Below are 20,149 nucleotides of genomic sequence, written 5' to 3' on the forward strand. Positions count from 1 at the left end.
AGAAAATTAGAGATAACAAGGGAACATTTCATGCAAATATGGGCACAATAAAGGACAGAAATGGTAAGGACCTAACAGAAGCAGAAGAGATTAAGAAGTGGTGGCAAGAATACACAGAAGAACTGTACCAAAAAAAGGTCTTAATGACCTGGATAACCACAATCATGCAGTCACTTACCTACAGCCAGTCATCCTGAAGTGAAGTCAAGTGGGCCTTAAGAAGCATTACTACAAACAAAGCTAGTAGAGGTGATGGAATCCCAGCTGAGCTATTTCAAATCCTAAAAGATTTAATCGTGTTAAAGTGCTACACTCAGTATGCCAGCAAACTTGGAAAACTAAGCAGTGGTCACAGGACTGGAAAAGGTCAGTTTTTATTCCAATCTCAAAGAAGGGTAATGCCAAAGAATGTTCAAAGTATCATACAGTTGCACTCATTTCACCTGCTAGCAAGATTATGCTCAAAATCCTCCAAGCTAGGATTCAGCAATACATGAACCAAGAACTTACAGATACACAGCTGGATTTAGAAAAGGCAGAAGAACCAGAGATCAAATTGCCAACATCCAATGGATCACAGAAAAAGCAAGAGAATTCCAGAAAAACATCTACTTCTGCTTCATTGACTACACTAAAGCCTTTGACTGTGTGGATCACAACAAACTGTGAAAAATTCTTTAAGAGTTGGGAATACCAGACCACCTTACCTGCCTCCTGAGAAACCTGTATGCAGGTCAAGAAGCAACAGTTAGAACCAGACATGGAAAAACAGACTGTTTCAAAACTGGGAAAGGAGTACATCAAGGCTGTATATTGCCACCCTGATTATTTAACTTATATGCAGAGTTCAGTTCAGTTCAGTTGCTCAGTCATGTCTGACTCTTTGCGACCCCATGAACTGCAGCACGCCAGGCCTCCCTGTCCATCACCAACTCCCGGAGTTCACTCAGACTCACGTCCATCGAGTTGGTGATGCCATCCAGCCATCTCATCCTCTGTCGTCCCCTTCTCCTCCTGCCCCCAATCCCTCCCAGCATCAGAGTCTTTTCCAATGAGTCAACTCTTCACATGAGGTGGCCAAAGTACTGGAGTTTCAGCTTTAGCATCATTCCTTCCAAAGAACACCTAGGACCGATCTCCTTTAGAACGGACTGGTTGGATCTCCTTGCAGTCCAAGGGACTCTCAAGAATCTTCTCCAACACCACAGTTCAAAAGCATCAATTCTTCAGCGCTCAGCTCTCTTCACAGTCCAACTCTTACATTCATACATGACCACTGGAAAAACCATAGCCTTGACTAGATGGACCTTTGTTGGCAAAGTAATGTCTCTGCTTTTGAATATGCTATCGAGGTTGGTCATAACTTTCCTTCCAAGGACTAAGCATCTTTTAATTTCACGGCTGCAATTACTATCTGCAGTGAGAGTACATCATATGAAATGCCAGGCTAGATGAATCACAAGCTGGAATCAAGATTGCTGGGAGAAATAAAAATAACCTCAGATATGCAGATGACACCACCTGAATGGCAGAAAACAAAGAGGAACTAAAGAGCCTTTTGATGAAAGGTGAAAAATCTGGCTTAAAACTCAACATATAAAAAACTAAGATCATGGATCCAGTCCCATCACTTCATAGCAAATAGATGGGGAAACAATGGAAACAGTGACAGACTATTTTCTTGGGCTCCAAAATCACTGCAGATGGTGACTGCAGCTATGAAATTAAAAGACACTTGCTCCTTGAAAAAAAGCTATGACAAACATAGACAATACATTAAAAAGCAGAGACATCACTTGGCTGATGAAGGTCCATATACTCAAAACTATGGTTTTTCCAGTAGTCATGCACAGATGTGAGAGTTGGACCATAAAGAAGGCTGAGCACTGAAGAATTCATGCTTTTGAACTGTGGCGTTGGGGAAGACTCTTGAAAGTCCCTTGGACAGCAAGATCAAACCAGTCAATCCTAAAGGAAATCAGTCCTGAATATTCATTGGAAGGACTGATGCTGAAGCTGAAGCCCCAATATTTTGGCCACCTGATGCAAAGAGCCAACTCATTGGAAAAGACTGATGCTGGAGAAGATTGAGGGCAGGAGGAGAAGGCAACAGAGAATGAGATGGTTGGATGGCATCATCCACTCAATGGACATGAGTTTGAGCAAACTCGGGGAGACAGTGAAGGACAGGGAAGCCTGGCATGTTGCAGTCCATGGGGTTGCAAAGAGTCCAACATGAGTGAGCAACTGAACAAAAAGGGGATTCAGGTTGAGAACAACATAATGGTTGCAAATACAACCTCCAGAACCAAAGTTCAAATCCTGGTGCTATCATTTCTAACTGTTTCATTTTGGACAAATTACTAACTTTGTGGTCCCTCAATGTTCTCACCTATATAAAAAGGATATTAGTTATGGTTCTTTTTTCACAGGGTTGGTGTGAGGATTAAACAAATACCTGTAAAAGGTTTAGAAAAATGTCTGGCGTTTGTTAAGCCCTCTTATGTACTGGCTCTTAAGGCACAGTCCTTACCTCTCAAGAGCTCACAGTCTCCAGTTGCCCCTGTCCACCTGACCCACGTGGCAGGCTGGGCTATCTGGGTCTTCTGGCACCTCAAGTGACCAACAGTTTCTAGCTACCCTTTCCTGGAATCACAGGATGAACGGGTGCAAGTTCTTGGGTCATATATTCCCGTGCGACCTTAAGCAAGTAATTTCTAATCTCTGGGTCTCACTTTATGCATTTGTAAAGGAAAGAAGTTAGACCAAAATAGATTTCCAAATCCCAATAAATGCCTTGTTCTGGGTAGACCGTTGGCTTCAGCAAGTCATTCAATCTCTCTGCGCTTGTTTCTCACACACAAAAAACAGAATAATATTACTAACCACCTCCTAGGTTATGGCGATGATGCCACGAGGCAACGCAAACCCCCTATTCCCGCTCTCACCCATGGGAGGCCGCCTTTATACTCAGTCCCTTTGCCGTTCAGCGCAAGCGCGCTGGAGCCCGGGCGGCCTGAAGGTTCAAGATTTCCGGTTCCGAGGGGACTCAGAGGCCAGACTGAGACTAATGGCGGCGTCCACGGAGCAGGCCACGGGGGGCGTTGAGAAGACCGCGGCGGAAGAGAAACCGCGCGTTCTGGAACCCGGGGCAGCCCCGTTCGGAAATTTCCCTCATTATTCCCGCTTCCACCCTCCAGAGCAACGGCTCCGCCTCCTACCCCCGGAGCTGCTTCGCCGGCTCTTCCCTCAGAGTCCCGAGACAAGGCCGATCCTGGGGCTCGACGTGGGGTGTAACTCCGGGGTGAGTGCCGGGGGAGGGATCGGACGTCGGTTGAGCCGAGAGGTTGGCAGCTTTCAAGTCCTCTGGACTTTCGGCCTGGGCGTGGTATTACACCCCTCACAGCGTTCCCAAAATGAGTTTAAAGGTTTAGCGTTCGACCCCTCGCTGCTGCTACAGGACCCCCGGGGTCCTAACACCATCTCCCTTAGGAATCTGGGGGAGGAATCATTTTCAAATACGTTCGGAATTCCTGCGCCCCGCCTCCGCACTTGCAGCGTCTCGACCGAACCCCGGGTGGGCAGGGCCAAAGTGTCTGGGCTTCCGGCTGTTGCCTCCTGTCCAGCGTGGCTGGCGACTTGCTCGAAGAGAGGGGGGCTGCCTGAGACTCACGTTTGGAAGCGTGGAGTTGGGATTGGTTTACTGGATGAGATGAGCTGGGGGTGACAGAATCATGCGTGAAATTAAGAAAAGTGTGAAACAGTGCAGAGCCAAGTGGATATTTTAAAAGCAATCAATTGGCTGAGGACAGTGGAGAAGATCGAGAAAGAAAATAAAGCATCCTGTTAGAGGAAGGCTTTGCCACATTTTCTTACCACAAAGTATTCTTAGGCATAAGAATGATTATAGTCAGACCACAAGCAAAACAGCGGAGCGTCTCTCTAACACCTATTTGTAGTAACTAGGATATCCTAGAGGAGCAGGCATTCTGACCCTATGATTACAGATGCTTCACAAAGTTAGTACCGTCACTCCTTTCCAGACCAGGAGGGGAAGGGGTAAGGAAAATTTTACCCTGTTTCTGGCCTTAGGCAGAAGAGACTTTAGTAGAAGGTTGAGGGCTGTAGGGACACAGCTGGTAAATGGGAGCGGGGCGGGGCGGGGGGGGGGGGGGCTTACATTTGGACACAGGCTAAAGGCTGGAATGAGTAGAGATGGGTGTCTGACTATCCTTTGCAGACATTTCTCTTCTGTGATGATATATGAAATCAGAGGGGGAAAGCAGTGGAAAAGAGAAACTGGATATAAGATTTGAGGTTTCATGAAAGGCATTAGGAAACCACAATAGATTTTAAAGTTGAAAGTGCTATATGTGCACCTTAGGAGCCAAGACATGGTTGCAGTTAACTAGGGCAGTGGTTCCTAAACTTGGCTATATATTTAGGGAGTTTATTATTTTGCACTTAAGAAAAGATTCTTGTATTAATACTTGATAAGACCCCCCCCCCCCGGAGAAGGCAATAGCACCCCACTCCAGTACTCTTGCCTAGAAAATCCCATGGATGGAGGAGCCTGGTAGGCTGCAGCCCATGGGGTCGCTACCAGTCGGCCGCAACTGAGTGACTTCACTTTCACTTTTCACTTTCACGCAGTGGAGAAGGCAATGGCAACCCACTCCAGTGTTCTCGCCTGGAGAATCCCAGGGACGGCAGAGCCTGATGGGCTGCTGTCTATGGGGTCGCACAGAGTCGGACACGACTGAAGCAACTTAGCAGCAGTAGCAGTAGCAAGACCCCCCCCCCCAATTCAAAATACAAAGGGATACATAGCAAGTCTCTACTCCTGACCCTACATCCTCCTCTTCCTATGATGATAGTCACTCAGTCGTGTCTGAGTGACTATGGACTGTAGCCTGCCAGGCTCCTAAGCCTGTCCATGGAATTCTCCAGGCAGGACTACTGGAGTGGGTGGCCATTTCCTTCTGCAGGGGATCTTCCCAACCCAGGGATTGAACTTAGGTCTCCTGCACTGCAGGCAGATTCTTTATGTCTGAGCAACAGGAAAGCCTCTTCCTGTACACAAGGGCAACTGCTATTTATAGTTTCTTGAGTATGTGGCCTATGTGTACACAGACATCTGTGTATGTATAAATATCTCACCTCTTCTAGTTTTACAAATAATAGCACACTGTTTTGCATCTTGGTCTTCATTTAGTAATTTGGAGATCACTCACGTCACTACATTCTTTTTTAGTAGCTTCATAATATTTTTTTGTATAGATGTGCCATAATTTGGGGGCTACTTTGTTTAAATCTTAATAACTAGGCCTTACTCTAGACCTACTGAATCAGACACTTGGGGATTGAGACCTTGAGTCTGTATTTTTTTTTTAAGCTTCCTGGGGACTCTAAGATTCAAGAAATAAGGATGGAGAGTATTAAGAGATGTGGTAGAGGAGGGACTGATGTGATGAAAATGACTGATCAAACATGGGATACACCCAGGACTTCCCTGGTGGTCCAGTGGTTTAAGAGTCTACCAATGCAGGGGGCACGGGTTTGATCCTTGGTCAAGGAACTAAGGTCCGACATGCCATGCATGCATGGTCAAAAGATTTTTTTTAAATCTGATACACCCAAGATCAGCTAGGAGGAGGGAAACAAATAAATACAGAGAGAGGAAGACATTTTTAAGCAGAATACTATAGAATCTTCCTACTTAAAATGTGGTCCTTGAACTATAGCATCAGCATGACTTGGAAGCTTATCAGAAATACAGAATCTCAGTTCCCAACCCAGATCTACTAATTTAACATTTTTATTTTAGTAAGATCCCTAGGTGATGTGAATGCCTATTAAAGTATGAGATGCCTGTTATGGAGTAAAGACCTTAATGTTGCCTAAATCTTGCCATGTAATAACCATGTGACATTGGACTGCCCTGTGAACCATAATTTTTAAAATACAGGGGTCTTTTTTGTGTGTGTGTGAACTACGCCACACATAGAGAACAGTGCACAAAACATAAATTCACACTTTATAAATTATTATAAAGCAGAAACTTTGATGACTAGTGTCTGTATCAAGAATAAAATGTCAGCCACCCAAGAAGTCTCCCATATGCCTTTCCCTGCTCATAAACCCCCCTCTCTACCCAGAGAGCTCAACTTTTATTATTATTGTTTCCTTGTTTTTTTTATAGCTTACTATTTTTGTATCCCTAAACAATGTAGTTTAATTTTATACATTTTCAAACTTCATATAAATGGAAGCTTGCCATATATTTTCTTTTTGTGTCCTGCTTTTTTATTCGGCATTATGTGTTTGCGTGAGTCATCCATGTTGCTGCACTAAGCTGAATTCCTTCCTTTTTAATTGCTATCTGGTATACCATCTTAATCCCTGCTACTGTTATTGGACATCTGGGTTGTTTCCAGATACACTTTCTTCACCTGCACGAAGGCCTTATATATTATCCTCATAGGATTGTTGCACAGAGCAAATGAGGTAGTGAATAGAAAAATGCCTTGGAAAAAACAGATTAGAACACAAATTTGAGTTAGTTATAATGGTTATAGAAGTCAAAGTTAGAAAAAGGAGATAGTGACTTAAGAGTCAAAAAGGTGCTAAGGTGATGAAAATCGCAAATAATTGGATTTAGCTAGAAGGAGGTCTGCAGTGACTTTTGGGGATAATGGATACAAAAGCAGAGTAAGTCTCAAAAGGGGGTGGTGAAGTGTAAGATATGTAGTAAAACTGAAGATGCAGAGTGAAGGCTGAATGAGGACTTTTTGCAATCCAGACTTTCCCAACCACAAGTCTGAGAAGTAGATTTTTATGAGATGGTGCTTGCTCTCTTCCTCACCTTCCTGGCAGGGAGCATGGTTATTATGCCTCTTAAATATTTGCTCCTCCCTGGGGTATGAGATACTCAAAAAAAAAAAAAAAAAAAAGCATGTTACTTAAGCTGGAAAATACAGCTCTGGACTCCTTTGCTGCATCCATTGGGCTATAACTTTCAACCATGCAACCCATCAGTATCAGGAAGGTATAGAGATGATGCATTACAGCCTGAGACCCCTGGAGGGCTCTGTGGAAAACTTTGGGGGGCAACCTCCTTAGGCTATAGTTTAAGAACCTTACATCCCATAAAGCTAGGAGTAGGTGATTCAGTGAGAGTCTAAGAGATACAGGTTTCTCTTCCATTCACTGGTTGAGAGCCGCAATGACAAAGCTCTTTTGGATTCCTCTAGGATCTGAGTGTGGCTCTATACAAACATTTCCTTTCCCTACATGATGGGGAGACCTGCTTAGATGCCTCAAGAGAACTCCATCTCCTCTGCTGTGACATAGATCCAGTCCTGGTGGAACGAGCTGAAAAAGAATGCCCTTTTCCTGATGGTTTGACTTTTATTACCCTGGACTTCATGAATCAAAGGACCCGGAAAGTTCTCCTGAGCTCTTTTTTGAGCCAGTTTGGACGCTCAGTTTTTGATATTGGCTTCTGCATGTCAATAACCATGTGGATTCACCTGAACCATGGGGACCAAGGCCTGTGGGAGTTCCTGGCCCACCTTTCTTCCCTATGCCGCTACCTCCTCGTGGAGCCACAGCCCTGGAAGTGTTACCGGGCAGCTGCAAGGCGTCTCCGGAAGCTGGGCCTCCATGATTTTGACCACTTCCGCTCCCTGGCCATCCGAGGTGATATGGCCAGCCAGATTGTGCAGATCTTGACCCAGGACCATGGCATGGAATTAGTATGCTGCTTTGGCAACACCAAATGGGACCGAAGCCTTCTGCTCTTCAGGACAAAACAAGCCACAGAGACTCATCCGATCCCTGAGTCGCTGATAGAAGAAGGAAAAGAAAGGAACAGAATAAGATTCTGGAGAGAGTGAGATGGGAGGGCGGTAAGACCAGGATAGAGATATTGAAAGAGTTTTATATAAAAATTAAGTTCATTCTCCTTAACTCCTGGTAGTTAGGCAGCCTCCAAACCTGGCAGAAGTTTTGTTTCTGGGACATGGAACTAAACAAATTATTATCTGTTCCCCATTTTGGGGGATGATCCCTGAGGAGACTGTCTGAGGGGCAATGACCTGGGCTGTCTGGCAGGAGGTAACCTAGAGAAAGTGCTTCTGGGATATGGAAGGGGCTGCTTTTGGTGATTATTTAGGAAAACTTAGACAAGGTTAGCCTTAGAATGTGTCTGTTCCCTGGGCTACTTGAATCTGATCTGCCTTCTTCAGGCTTTCTTCTAGACTTATCCTGTCTATGAGGCAAAACCTCACAATACAGTCTGGAAAGAAAAGTCACTGGCCTGTCTAAAGGAGAGCTTTGGTAGGAAAAATATCTTTCCAGAGCAGGTCAAGTTTCCAGCACGCCCAGGCTGAGCATGGCAGTCACAGATACAGTATTAGCCAAGATACATTGACTAGCATTTACAAAGTGTTTAAAAGATTTAAATCATGAACTCAAAATTCAACTGGTACAAATGAAATGAATGAAGTGGGATTGTATACAGTATATACAATTATATATAATAAAAGTGACTTGAGTATGATTGAGAATACCCTGTGAATCTGGAGTAGAAAAGAAACTTATGCCTTTAACCACTCTTCCCCTGGAGGTTTCAGCTCAAGAAAAAGAACCTCACCCAAGCTCAAAGCAGAAAACATGCCAGTGAGTAAGTAAATTTTGGACTTTTTTGTCAGGGACCTCTGCCAAAGCACACCAGCATGGAGGTACATACCACTATGGGGATGGGAATATTCGCAGGGAAGCGTATACTAAATGCAGCCTGGAGTTGGATGGCTGTAGCATCTGTGCTATGAAACAGGTGTCACTGATATCTGACAGGTGTCAATTTTTAAAACACCCATGAGTCTATTCCAAGGGAAAGGGGAAGGTAGAAACAGATTTAGTGGAGAGAAGATAGAAAAACAAAACACCTAGCTAAGAAGGGAAATTGGTTTGATGAGTTTAAAAATCCCTAAGATCCTGTTTTCAGAGTTGATGTTATAAGAGGGAGGAAAAGGGAACGAGAGTCTGAACCACCAATTAGAGGTTGGACCTCTTGAAGAAGTTAGGAAAAGTTCCTACTAAGGAATTTGAACTTTATGCATGAGGGAGCAGAAGCCAGAGCAATCCCTAAATAATAGGAGGATGGAACCAAAACCTTCATTTAGGAAAACCAATTTTTCTATTTTGTGCAGGATAATTGTATGGTTGGTGCCATTTCCAATCTCAATTAGACTCCAATACTGCTTCTCGGTCTTTTTATATTGCTGCTTCTGATCACTTTTACCCTCGTGACTCTTGCAGACTTTTCCCCTCTGCAGGCTCTTGGCTCTTCCTGCTCCATTAATCTACGCAGGTGCCCTAACCACCACCGAGTGCCATTCTTGTTTGCGGTGTCAGGAAGTCTTTTCTTGCCCTCAGTCTTGAACCCTTCTTCTTCCCTTGTTTTCACTTCTAACTTACCCAGTAATCTTTTACCCAAATAACCTCTGCCTAAGTTCCTGATCCCAACCTATACTACCCCTCCCAAATTGTATTTTATTAAGGATCCTCTTGGTGTCCTTTGGCCTCATTGACTCCTTCCTGTCCACTTACCAACATGTTCAGTTCTCTCTCATCTTCAAAACCACCAACTTTTCCTTTGTCCTGTCTCCCTCTCAACCTTATGCAGTCTTTCCCTCCATCTCCTCACCGCCAAACATACGCAAAGCCCTTGAAAGAAAGGATGCCACAGCCTCTGCTCCCTCTCCTCCCATTCATCAGTGGCCACCTGAACACCGTATTCTGAGGCCTCTTTTCAGTCTTCCTCCTGAGCCATGGAATCGTTCAACACTATTGCCTCCTTCCTTATTGAACCACTCACCCTGGTTTCTGTCGTACCTCTCCCCGTTTATTCTCTTCCAGTCTCTTAGTTTCTCTCTGTCCCTTAAGCAATTGGTTCACATTTTAATTTGTATAAGAATTACCCTGGAAGTCCTGGATTCATCTCCAGAAACAGTGATTCAGGTCAGAAATGGGGCTTAAGATTTTGGTTTAATTTGGGGTTTGGGCACTTTTTTTTTTTTTTTTTTTTTTGCATTTTTTTACCGTGGTAAAATAAATGTAACATAAAATGTAGTTTTAACTATACATTCTGTGGCATTAGATACATCTACAATGAGGAATCTTTTTGACAAGTACCCCATATGATTCTGACGCAAGTTGATACAGACCATACTGTGACGCTTGGGGTTCCTTAGTGTCCATCCAGTCCTCTTCTACACATTTTTCCTGGGGCGATTTCCTCTGTTCCAATACCTTTACGCTGACAACCCCCAATAGTTATAAGCCCCACCTCCACAGTTGCAGATTAATATTTCCCTGTTTTGTAGTCACATTCCCCTGATAGATCAGACAGTAAAGAATCCGCCTGCAATGCAGGAGACCTGGGTTCAGTCTCTGGGTCAGGAAGATGCCCTGGAGAAGGGAATGGCAACCCACTCCAGTATTCTTGTCTGGAGAATTCCACAGAGGAGCCTGGTGGGCTCATGGGGTAACAGAGAGTCAGACATGACTGAGTAACTAACACTTTTCCCTAGACAGTTATCTGGCACCTCAAATCCAACATATCCCCAAAGCAAACTCACTACCCTTATTCCAAACCTAATCCTCTCAATTGTTGGCATCCACTCATTGTTCAAGCTACAAATTTCAGTTAATTCTCCTCATTTATACTTCCCACATTGAAATACAGCCCAGTAAATTCTACCAATAATGTATAAGTTCCACTTACTCCATCCATGTGGCTGGTGCCTACCAAAGGTTCCAGGTACATCTTCAGTGGTTTCCAGGTGCTTAGAGTCTTGTCCATTATCCAGCGCCTAACGACTACTGTTCAGTAAGGTAGCTGCTTGCTATTTAAATTAAATAAATAAAATTTAAAATTCAGCTCCTCAGTTCTGCTAGCCACATTTCAGGTGTTCAGTGGCCATATGGACTAGTGACTAGATTATTGGACAGCACAGATAGAGAATATTCCCACTGTTGCAGAAAGTTGTATAGGACAGTGCTAGTCTTCATACCTTTCCTCCATGCATCAGCTGTGCTGAACTGAACTTCATAGCACAAACTCCTGCTTGCCTTTGCTCTCCCCCCTCTTCCACTTTGCAGTGTGGTTCAACTGTTTGTCCTAAAAGATGGCTCAGATGTTACATTTTCTCAAATCTTCCCCAACTACTATAGTACTTAAACTTGTTACTATATTCTAGTGAGGACTTTGCATGGAAGCCTCTATTACAGGGTTTACCTCATCATACTATAATTGTTTTGATGCCTCGTCCTCACCACCAGGAGACTGAGCTCCTCAAGCTCAACTTATTTTTGTATATCTAGGCCTAACTCAATGTCTGACACATGGCAGGCAGCCAGGAATTACTTGTTGAATGAAGATACGAGTGGACAAAAGAGAAATACACCAAAATTCAAGTACTGAGAAGAAAACGGAGACCTATGAATGAGCAAAAGACTATCCAGGATACTAAAAATGGGGAAACTAGAAAGTTGAGAGGAAAATATGCTTAGCCTTTGGCATGGATTTTTGAATAATGTTTCCCAAATATATATTTGAAATAAGATGTTCATTCCAAGGCCTTTATTGATAGTTTGGAAGAGAGGAGCAAATAAAGACTAGATACAAAAATTTGGAAGTCATTCACATAGAATGATTGAGATTTAATGAGTAGTAAATTCCAAAAATAGGTGGATGTAATAGGTTTGAGGGCTGCTAATAGTTTTTGAGTGAGGAAAACAAGGAACAACCAAAAGAGGTCTGGTTAGAAACAGGAAAAAAAGAAAACAGAAAAAGATAATAAGCACCATATGCCAGACAACATAGTTTTTTAAATCCTGAACCCTATGGGATAGATACTATTATTATCCTCATTTTGCAGATGTGAGAACTGAAGCACACACAGGTTGACTGAAGTCATACAGGTGACTCCCAAGGTCACACACCTTGTAAGCGGCAGAGCTGGGCTTTGAACCTAGGCAGTGTAGTTGCGGTGGAGAAGACAATGGCAACCCACTCCAGTGTGCTTGCCTGGAGAATCCCAGGGACGGGGGAGCCTGGTGGGCTGCCGTATATGGGGTCGCACAGAGTCGGACACGACTGAAGCGACTTAGCAGCAGCAGTGTAGTTGTGGAGACTGGGCCTTGGCTACTATGCCTTGAAATGTCACAGAAATCAAGACTGAGAAGAGATTCCCAAAAAACAGTGTAAAAGAGCATATGCTTTGGAGTTACTATGCTGCTTCAAATTATGTGTTCAGACCTGGGAATAAGAGACCCAGCCAGGCCACTCTTAGCTATGCCTGATGTTCTTGGAATTTCCCTCACAGAAATCAGGCCTAATTCTAGCTTTAATACTCAGTACCCTGCTGCTGCCGCCTTCCAGTTAAATAAGTGCATTTTGCAAACATAGACACCCTGATAGGTCTCCGTAAGTGCTAACTACCCTCACTGTACTCTTGACTTGCCAGCATCCATAACCTTTCCCTGAATTTCTGAAACTCCCAATCTTCCCTCTAGTTTTGACTTCTGGATAGGACCTCTAAAAAGTGGATTTCATGCTCAGGAAGTAGGGATTCCAAGGCCTATTCCAGGATGTATTAAAATCCAAAGGTAAGGTCCTTCTCAGCAATCTGGCATTGAGTGTGGCCTAGGAATAGTGCAGTGGAAAGAATATCAGGTTTGGAATGAGGCTCTGCCAGTAACTCATTGTATGACCACCCTATTCAATTCATTTAACCTCTCTGAGCCTCAGTTTACTCATCTGTACAACTGAAATACCAAGACCTTTTTCCTATGCCCAGATGAGCTAAACGATATGAAAGTAATTGGCAAAATATGGTTATGGTTAAACCAAAGCGCTGTTATCTTCTAAACATGCTATGGATCACAACCATGCCTGTTAGATCAAAGGCTTATGAGAAAAACATCTCGTCTCTAGAAAACATGCATCTTACTATTTCAAATAATTTTTTTTTAAGGTGAGGAAGTAATAGGAATGTAGCTTCAGCTTACAGAACATTTTATAGGAAGCAATGCTGGGAGGGAGTGATTGTTATGATGGTCGAACAATGATAGCAGTGATTACAGATGTGAGTTTACCTACTTCTCTGCCGATCTTAATTTAAGAACACTTTGCAACCTTGTGACCCTGCTGATGCTCTCTCCCTTCACCAAGGCAAGGTGAAGAAATATATATGGGGCTATGGCAGGCTGCATGTTGGTCCCTCTGAAATGTCCACATCCTAATCCCTGGGACCTGCGGATGCTACCTTCCATAGCAAAAGGGACTTTGTAGATGTGTACAGATGTGCCGAGTAAGAATCTTGATTAAAGATTTTGAGATCAAGAGATTAATCCTGATTATCAGAGTTGGCCCTAAATGTAATCACAAGTGTCCTTATAAGAGGGAGGCAAAGGGAGATTTGACCACGGTAGGTGGAATGACAGAAGCAAGAAGCCCGAGTGATATAAGGAAGGGCTGGGAGCCAAGAAATGAAGTTAGAAAAGGAAAGGAAGTGGACTCCCCCCAGAAGCCTCCAGAAGGAATGTTGCCCTGCCAATACCTTGATTTTAGACTTCTGATCTCCAGAACTGTAAGAGAATAAATTGTGTTGTTTTAAACCACTGAGTTTGCAATGATTTGTTACAGCAGGAATAGGAAACTAACACAGGGATTCTGACTACAGTGAGACTAGGCTACAAGCCAAGTGGCACCTGTCCCAAATAACTCCTGATGGCAGGAAATGGCCCGGTGACCAAAGGAGTAGGCTGGGGCTCCATCAACATGGGTAACTGAGGAATCTTCAGTCATTGAAAGCTTCGGGAGATGCTTCAGCATCTGAACCTGACCTCCCAACATTTCTATAGGCTATAGGTCAGCAGTTACCTGACCTCTGGGGAGGAACTGTTGTATTTGAAATCTGTAGCAGTTAGTTTCAAACGAGATGTGTAAATAGTGCTCATAATGATGAGGTCCCAGTACCAAGAGGGTAATGATTGTGTAATGGCCTAGGAGAGCCTTTGGAGATGGTAAGAATATCTTTGGCTTCAAGAAAAGATCATCTTTATTTATCCTCAAAATAGCCTAATTTAGGAACCAACACCAAACATGACAAGAGACTTATTGAGGAATAAGAATGAAGAATGGTCTTGGACAGACTTTAAAAATATATGTCTGTAATCCAGTATATTCAAAAATTAGCATTTCAACATGCAGTCAACATAAAAATTATTAATGAGATATGTTATTTTCTAATACTGCCTTCAAACTCTGCTGCTAAGTCACTTCAGTCGTGTCTGACTCTGTGTGACCCCATAGACAGCAGCCCACCAGGCTCCCCCGTCCCTGGGATTCTCCAGGCAAGAACACTGGAGTGGGTTGCCATTTCCTTCTCCAATGCATGACAGTGAAAAGTGAAAGTGAAGTCGCTCAGTCGTGTCCAACTCTCAGCAACCCCATGGACTGCAGCCTACCAGGCTCCTCCGTCCATGGGATTTTCCAGGCAAGAGTACTGGAGTGGGATGCCATTGCCTTCTCAAACTCTAGTGTGTATTTTATACTTATAGCTCATCTCAGTCTGGACTAGCCACATTTCAGATGCTTGTTAGCCACACGTGGCTAACACTACACATTTATGACAAATCAAAAAGTAATTTATCAAGTTCCTTCCATATACCCAGCATGCTTTTAGCTGCTATGGCAGGGTGGACAGGGGGGTGGGAATCAGTTAAACCAGCAGTCCCCAACTTTTTTGGCACCAGGGATTAATTTTGTGGAAGATAATTTTTCCATGGACAAGGGTGGGGGTGGGGTGATGGCTTCAGGATGATTCGAGTGCATTACGTTTACTGTACATTTTATTTCTATTTTGTGGCAACCTCAAGATATTCCACCTTGACTTTAGGCTTAGTGTTCGGGCTCCTATGAGAATCTAATATTGCCACCGATCTGACAGGAGGTGGCGCTCAGGCCATAATGTGAGTGATGGGGAGCAGCTGTAAATACGGATAAAGCTTCACTTGCTCACCTGCTGCTCACTTCCTGCTCTGCAGCCCAGTTCCTAACAGACCTCTGACAGGTACCTCATCTGTGGCCCAGGGGTTGTAGACTCCTGAGTTAAACAAACCCAGGCTCCTAAAGATTAGATTTCTTTTAGCAACTATGTTAAAGTTGAGGGGGATAAAAGAGAGGCTCATAGATAGTAGCATGTGATCAGGTGAGCTTCAGAAAAGGAAAAATCATCATAACAGTAGGTTTTGCATCCACAGAGTTAACCAAACATGGATCAAATGTATCTGGGGGAAAAAATTACAGAAAGTTCCAAAAAGCAAAACTTGAATTTACATTGTATTTATAACTGTTTTAGCATTTATACTGTATTAGGTATGACATGTAATCTAGGGATGATTTAAAGTATAATGGAGGATATACATAGGTTACATGCAAACACTACAACATTTTACATGAGGGACTTGAGCATCCATGGATTTTGCTATCAGTTGGAGTCTTGGAACCAATTCCCCAGGGCTACTAAGGGACAGAACTATATAGCTTTTTCAATGGTAACAAGAGGACAAGGAGCATGCCCTATAAGCCAAGTAAATGAATCTCTCTGAAAGGGTACACAGAAATGGATGTTTTATTCACTGAGAACAGACTGGTTGGTCTGGAAGGGAGATGTCATTCTGAGCAGTAGTGAGAAATAACAATGCTTTTTGCCATTTAAGTAGATTCTGGATGACATATTTAAAAAGAAAACCATAAGCATACTAGAGAAAAAAGGTAATTTTAAAAAATTGGAGTACTTTCTAAACACAAGACTCCAAAAGCCATAGAGAAAAAGATCGATAAATTTGACTACCTAAGGCAAAAGGGGAAAAAAAATCTAATAAAGTCACAAGACAAACTCCCAACTAGGAAAACTTTGCAATACATGTGACAAAGGGCAAATTTCATTATAATACAACCAACTCTTATACATCTATTAGAAAAAGACATGCACAGAAGATGATAACAGCAGATAAACACCCAAAAATTTGTTAAATCTCACTCCTTATTAATTACATGCAAATAAAAACAATGAAAGAATATTTTCATCACTTAGAGCAATATTCACAAAATTTTTAAACAGTGATGGTGAGGATTTGGAAAAGTAAGTATTTTCATACCTTATTAGTGGGAATATAAATTAGCATAACCAATCTGAAAGGCAATTTGTCAGTATTTATCCAAAATGTTTACTGAACATACCTAGAAATTCCACTGCTAGGAATTTATCCTGTGAATATACTCACGAAAGTATGTCAGGATTTGTATACAATATCATCCATTACAGTCGGTTGATAAAAGTGAAAAGCTGGAAACAACATAAATGTCCATCAGCAGGAAACGGTATGGCCCAGCCATAAATGGATTACTATGCACTTGTTTAAAGAACAAAGTAGGGACTCCCCTGGTGGTCCAGTGGGTAAGACTCGGTGCTCCCAATGCAGGCAGGCCAGATGTAGTCCCTGGTCAGAGACCTAGATCCCACATGCCACAACTAAAAGTTCACAACTGAAACCGATCCCACGTGCTGCAATTAAACCCTGGTGCAGCCAGATAAATATTTTTTAAAAAGAAGAAGGTAGATCCACATATGCTAATATTGAAAGGTCTCCAAGATATTTTAAGTATAAGAAGAAAGGTACAGAACAATTTGAATGGTAAGATCCCATTTTTTTACCTTTTAAAAAGAATATACACACAGAAGGTAATACAATATTTAAAAGTGAAAAATAAAAGAATTCATTTTTATAAGTATAAGCATATTTAATCATATTAAAGAATCAACCAAAAAGTTCAAATGGCTCATTTTGGGAGGTAGGGAATGCAGCAAATAATTGCTTCTGTGTTGTTTGATTTTTTAAACTGTATTTAGTGCTTTTTAAAAATAATTAATTTTAAATATTTCTGAAAATTAAGCAGTGTCTTTCTAAAAATAATTCTCTCTCATCCCCCATTGTCCCGCCCATCTATCTATCTAACTTTTCCCTCACAACATAGCCAAAATTCTTGAGAGAGTTTTAAATACCTCTTTTCTCCATCCCTTACTTCGTACATCTTTCTCAACCCTTCAAAATTTTATTCTGTCCAAGTCACCAACCACATGTGGCTAAAGTCAGTGGGTATGTCTAAATCCTGATCCGGCCTGACATCAATATCAGGGACTATTTAGTCATTTTTTTGGAAACCTCTTGGGCTCTGGTGACAGCACTTAGCCAGCTGTCTTCCTCCGTTTCTGCAGACCCCTCTCTACTCTTCCTAATGATTCTGTCCCAGTTTCCTGTCTTTCTTTGCATGATCTCCTCCACTCTATGGCTTTAGTTATTACCTATGTTCTGATGACTCACCATGTCTTATCTGTAGTCCAGACATCTCTCCTGAGCTTCAGAAGTATTTAACATCACCATGCATCAGTACTTCCCAGCGTTTCCTACATCATGGCACACGCAGAAAATGATGGTGTTTTTGTGGCAGTCCACCTTACCGAGACTGTGCTCTGTTGAAGGGAGCTTGTGCTGCTTTGAGAGTTGAGAAGATCAACATGCAGCACACTGGGAACCTTTTCCTGAGGCACAATGGTAGGGAAGCTCTGACCTCTTGGCTAGACATTTCCACTTGGACATCTCCCAGGCATTTCAATGTGAACATGTTTGGAAGTGAACATATCCTCTCCCAAATTTGCTCTTCTTCAGGTGTTTTTGATGTTTCAGTGAGTGGTCCAGCGGTCTTGGCTTAGCGCTCTGCTTCCCTCCTCTTCCAATCCTAAGATCTGCTGACTTCAATACTATTTATTTCTTTAAGTCATCTCTCCATCACCCCTATCATTTTCCTAGTCCTGAATCAATAGTTTCTAATTGTTCCCAAATACTACAAAAACTTTCTATCTGATCTCCCTTACTTCAGTCTTGTTCTTTCTAATCTGTTCTCCACACTGCCACCACAGTGATCTTTTTAAAATACGATTTTAATTATGACCCTCCTCCCATCCTGCTTAATACCTTTCAAAGGTTCTGCATTGTTTTTAGGATAAAGCATGATTGTCCCCACTAATTAATTACCTTTTCAGTCTCATCACTTATCATATCTCATGTGAATTCCTTATTAGGTAGCTAATACTACATGCACAGTGCCTGTGATACAGTAAAGATTCAATATGAATTTTTGAATGATGAAAATGAGGTTCAAGGACCTGAGCAGATCCATCATATCTGTGCCAAGTAGACACTTTCAAATCACATACTGGCAATGCTGTCAAAACCCAAAGAACATGTTGTCCTATGTAGAATTAAGCAGCATTAGCGCAGATCTATTCCTATTCAGCAAATGAACCAAATAATAGCCTTTTCCCAGCTTCTTTCTTCCTCCTAGTGAGCAGGAAAGACATAAAAAAATCAGAGTCAGGTTACCAACCCAACTGTCTCCTTATGTCAGGAATTCTAAACTGGGGTCAGTTCACCAACAAGTGTATTTTGCATTGTTGAACTTAGCTGTTTGATATTGGAATACATTCTTAAATAAATGTGCATCATTTTAATGCACATTTCTTGCTTTATGTTTTTTTGCTAATGACTTATTACTTGCTGTGTATTTTATATTTATTTCAGACTAGGGAAATGATGTTAGACAAAAAGCAAATTGGAGTGATCTTCTTATTCAAATTCAAAATGGGTCATAAAGTAATGGAGACAACTCACAACATCAACAACACATTTGGCCCAGGAACTGCTAACAAATGTACAGTGCAGTGGAGGTTCAAGAAGTTTTGCAAAGGAGACGAGAGCCTTGAAGATGAATATCGCAGTGGCCAGCCATTGGAAGTTGACAGTGACCAATTGAGAGGATCATCAAAGCTGATCCTCTTACAACTACACAAGAAGTTGCCTAAGAACTCAAGGTAGACTGTTATGGTCATTCAGCATTTGAAGCAAATTGGAAAGGTGAAAAATCTCGATAAGTGGGTACCTCATGAGCTGACCACAGATAAAAAAAAAATCATCATTCTGAAGTGTCGTCTTCTCTTATTCTATGCAATGACAATGAACCATTTCTCCATCAGATTATGATGTGAGATGAAATTGGATTTTATATGACAGCCAGCAACAACCAGCTCAGTGGCTGGACCGAGAAGCTTCAAGGCACTTCCCAAAGCAAAACTTGCACCAAAAAAAGGTCTTGGTTATTTTCTGGTGGTCTGCTGCTGATCTAATCCACTACAACTTTCTGAATTCCAGCGAAACCATTATATCTGAGAAGTATGCTCAGCAAATCGATGAAATGCTCGAAAAGCTGCAACGCCTGCAGCCGGCATTGGTTGACAGAAGGGGCCTGATTCTTCTCCCAACAACACTCAACTGCACGTTGCACAATTAACATTCACTTCAAAAGTTGAATGAATTGGGCTACAAAGTTTTGCCTCATCCACCATATTCACCTGACCTCTCAACAACCGACTACCACTTCTTCAAGCATCTTGACAACTTCTTGCTGGGAAAATGCTTCCATAACAAGCAGGAGGCAGAAAATGCTTTTCAAGAGTTCATCTAACCCAAAACATGGATTTTTATGCTATAGGAATAAACAAACGTATTTCTCACTGGTAAAAATGTGTTGATTGTAATGGTTTCTATTTTGATTAATAAAGATGTGTTTCAGCCAAGTTATAATGGTTTAAAATTCATGGTCCAAAACAGCAAATTACTTTTCCATCAACCTAATAACACAGTAGCCAAATGGCTACAATGCCGAACTGAAGAATGAAGATGCCGTAACACCAAATGAATGACCACATGGTATTGAAGTAGAGAACCCTATTCAATGTACTGATGTGAGCAGTGAGGGCATGGTTCTCTGAGATGCCACCTACCAGTCATTCATCAGCACTATATGCACAGTTAGACCATGCCACAAACTCGTGTAGTACCAACAGCTTGCAGCAACCAGAAACCTAAGAGGCCTAGCTTGTTTTGTAACATGGATAACTCAAGTAAAGAACAACTAATGGGACTTCCCTGGCAGTACAGTGGATAAGAATCCACC

General features: G+C 42.3%; 1 protein-coding gene across 2 annotated transcripts; it reads left to right on the forward strand.

The window, feature by feature from the left end:
- The first annotated feature begins 3,046 nt into the window (after positions 1-3,046).
- BCDIN3D (BCDIN3 domain containing RNA methyltransferase) lies at positions 3,047-19,769 on the forward strand. 2 transcript variants are annotated; one of them, XM_086399561.1, is made up of 2 exons: positions 3,047-3,304; positions 18,718-19,769. In XM_086399561.1, the coding sequence occupies exons 1-2, from the start codon at positions 3,071-3,073 to the stop codon at positions 19,009-19,011; spliced, it is 528 nt and encodes a 175-aa protein (XP_086255687.1). In that variant the 5' UTR covers positions 3,047-3,070; the 3' UTR covers positions 19,012-19,769. The 2 variants fall into 2 exon arrangements, with proteins under 2 accessions (XP_086255687.1, XP_086255686.1); XM_086399560.1 differs by lacking the exon at positions 18,718-19,769 and adding an exon at positions 7,254-8,570.
- Positions 19,770-20,149: the final 380 nt, after the last annotated feature.

The sequence above is a fragment of the Bos grunniens genome, chromosome 5, assembly GCF_055505025.1.
Source record: "Bos grunniens cultivar Pamir isolate PY7600 chromosome 5, Bosgru_T2T1.0, whole genome shotgun sequence".
Taxonomy (NCBI): domain Eukaryota; kingdom Metazoa; phylum Chordata; class Mammalia; order Artiodactyla; family Bovidae; genus Bos; species Bos grunniens.

Coding starts and splice junctions, on each gene's coding strand:
- BCDIN3D (XM_086399560.1), top strand. CDS start 3,071: ATGGCGGCGTCCACGGAGCAGGCCACGGGGGGCGTTGAGAAGACCGCG. Junction 3,305..7,253: donor ACGTGGGGTGTAACTCCGGG/GTGAGTGCCGGG, acceptor GGATTCCTCTAG/GATCTGAGTGTGGCTCTATA.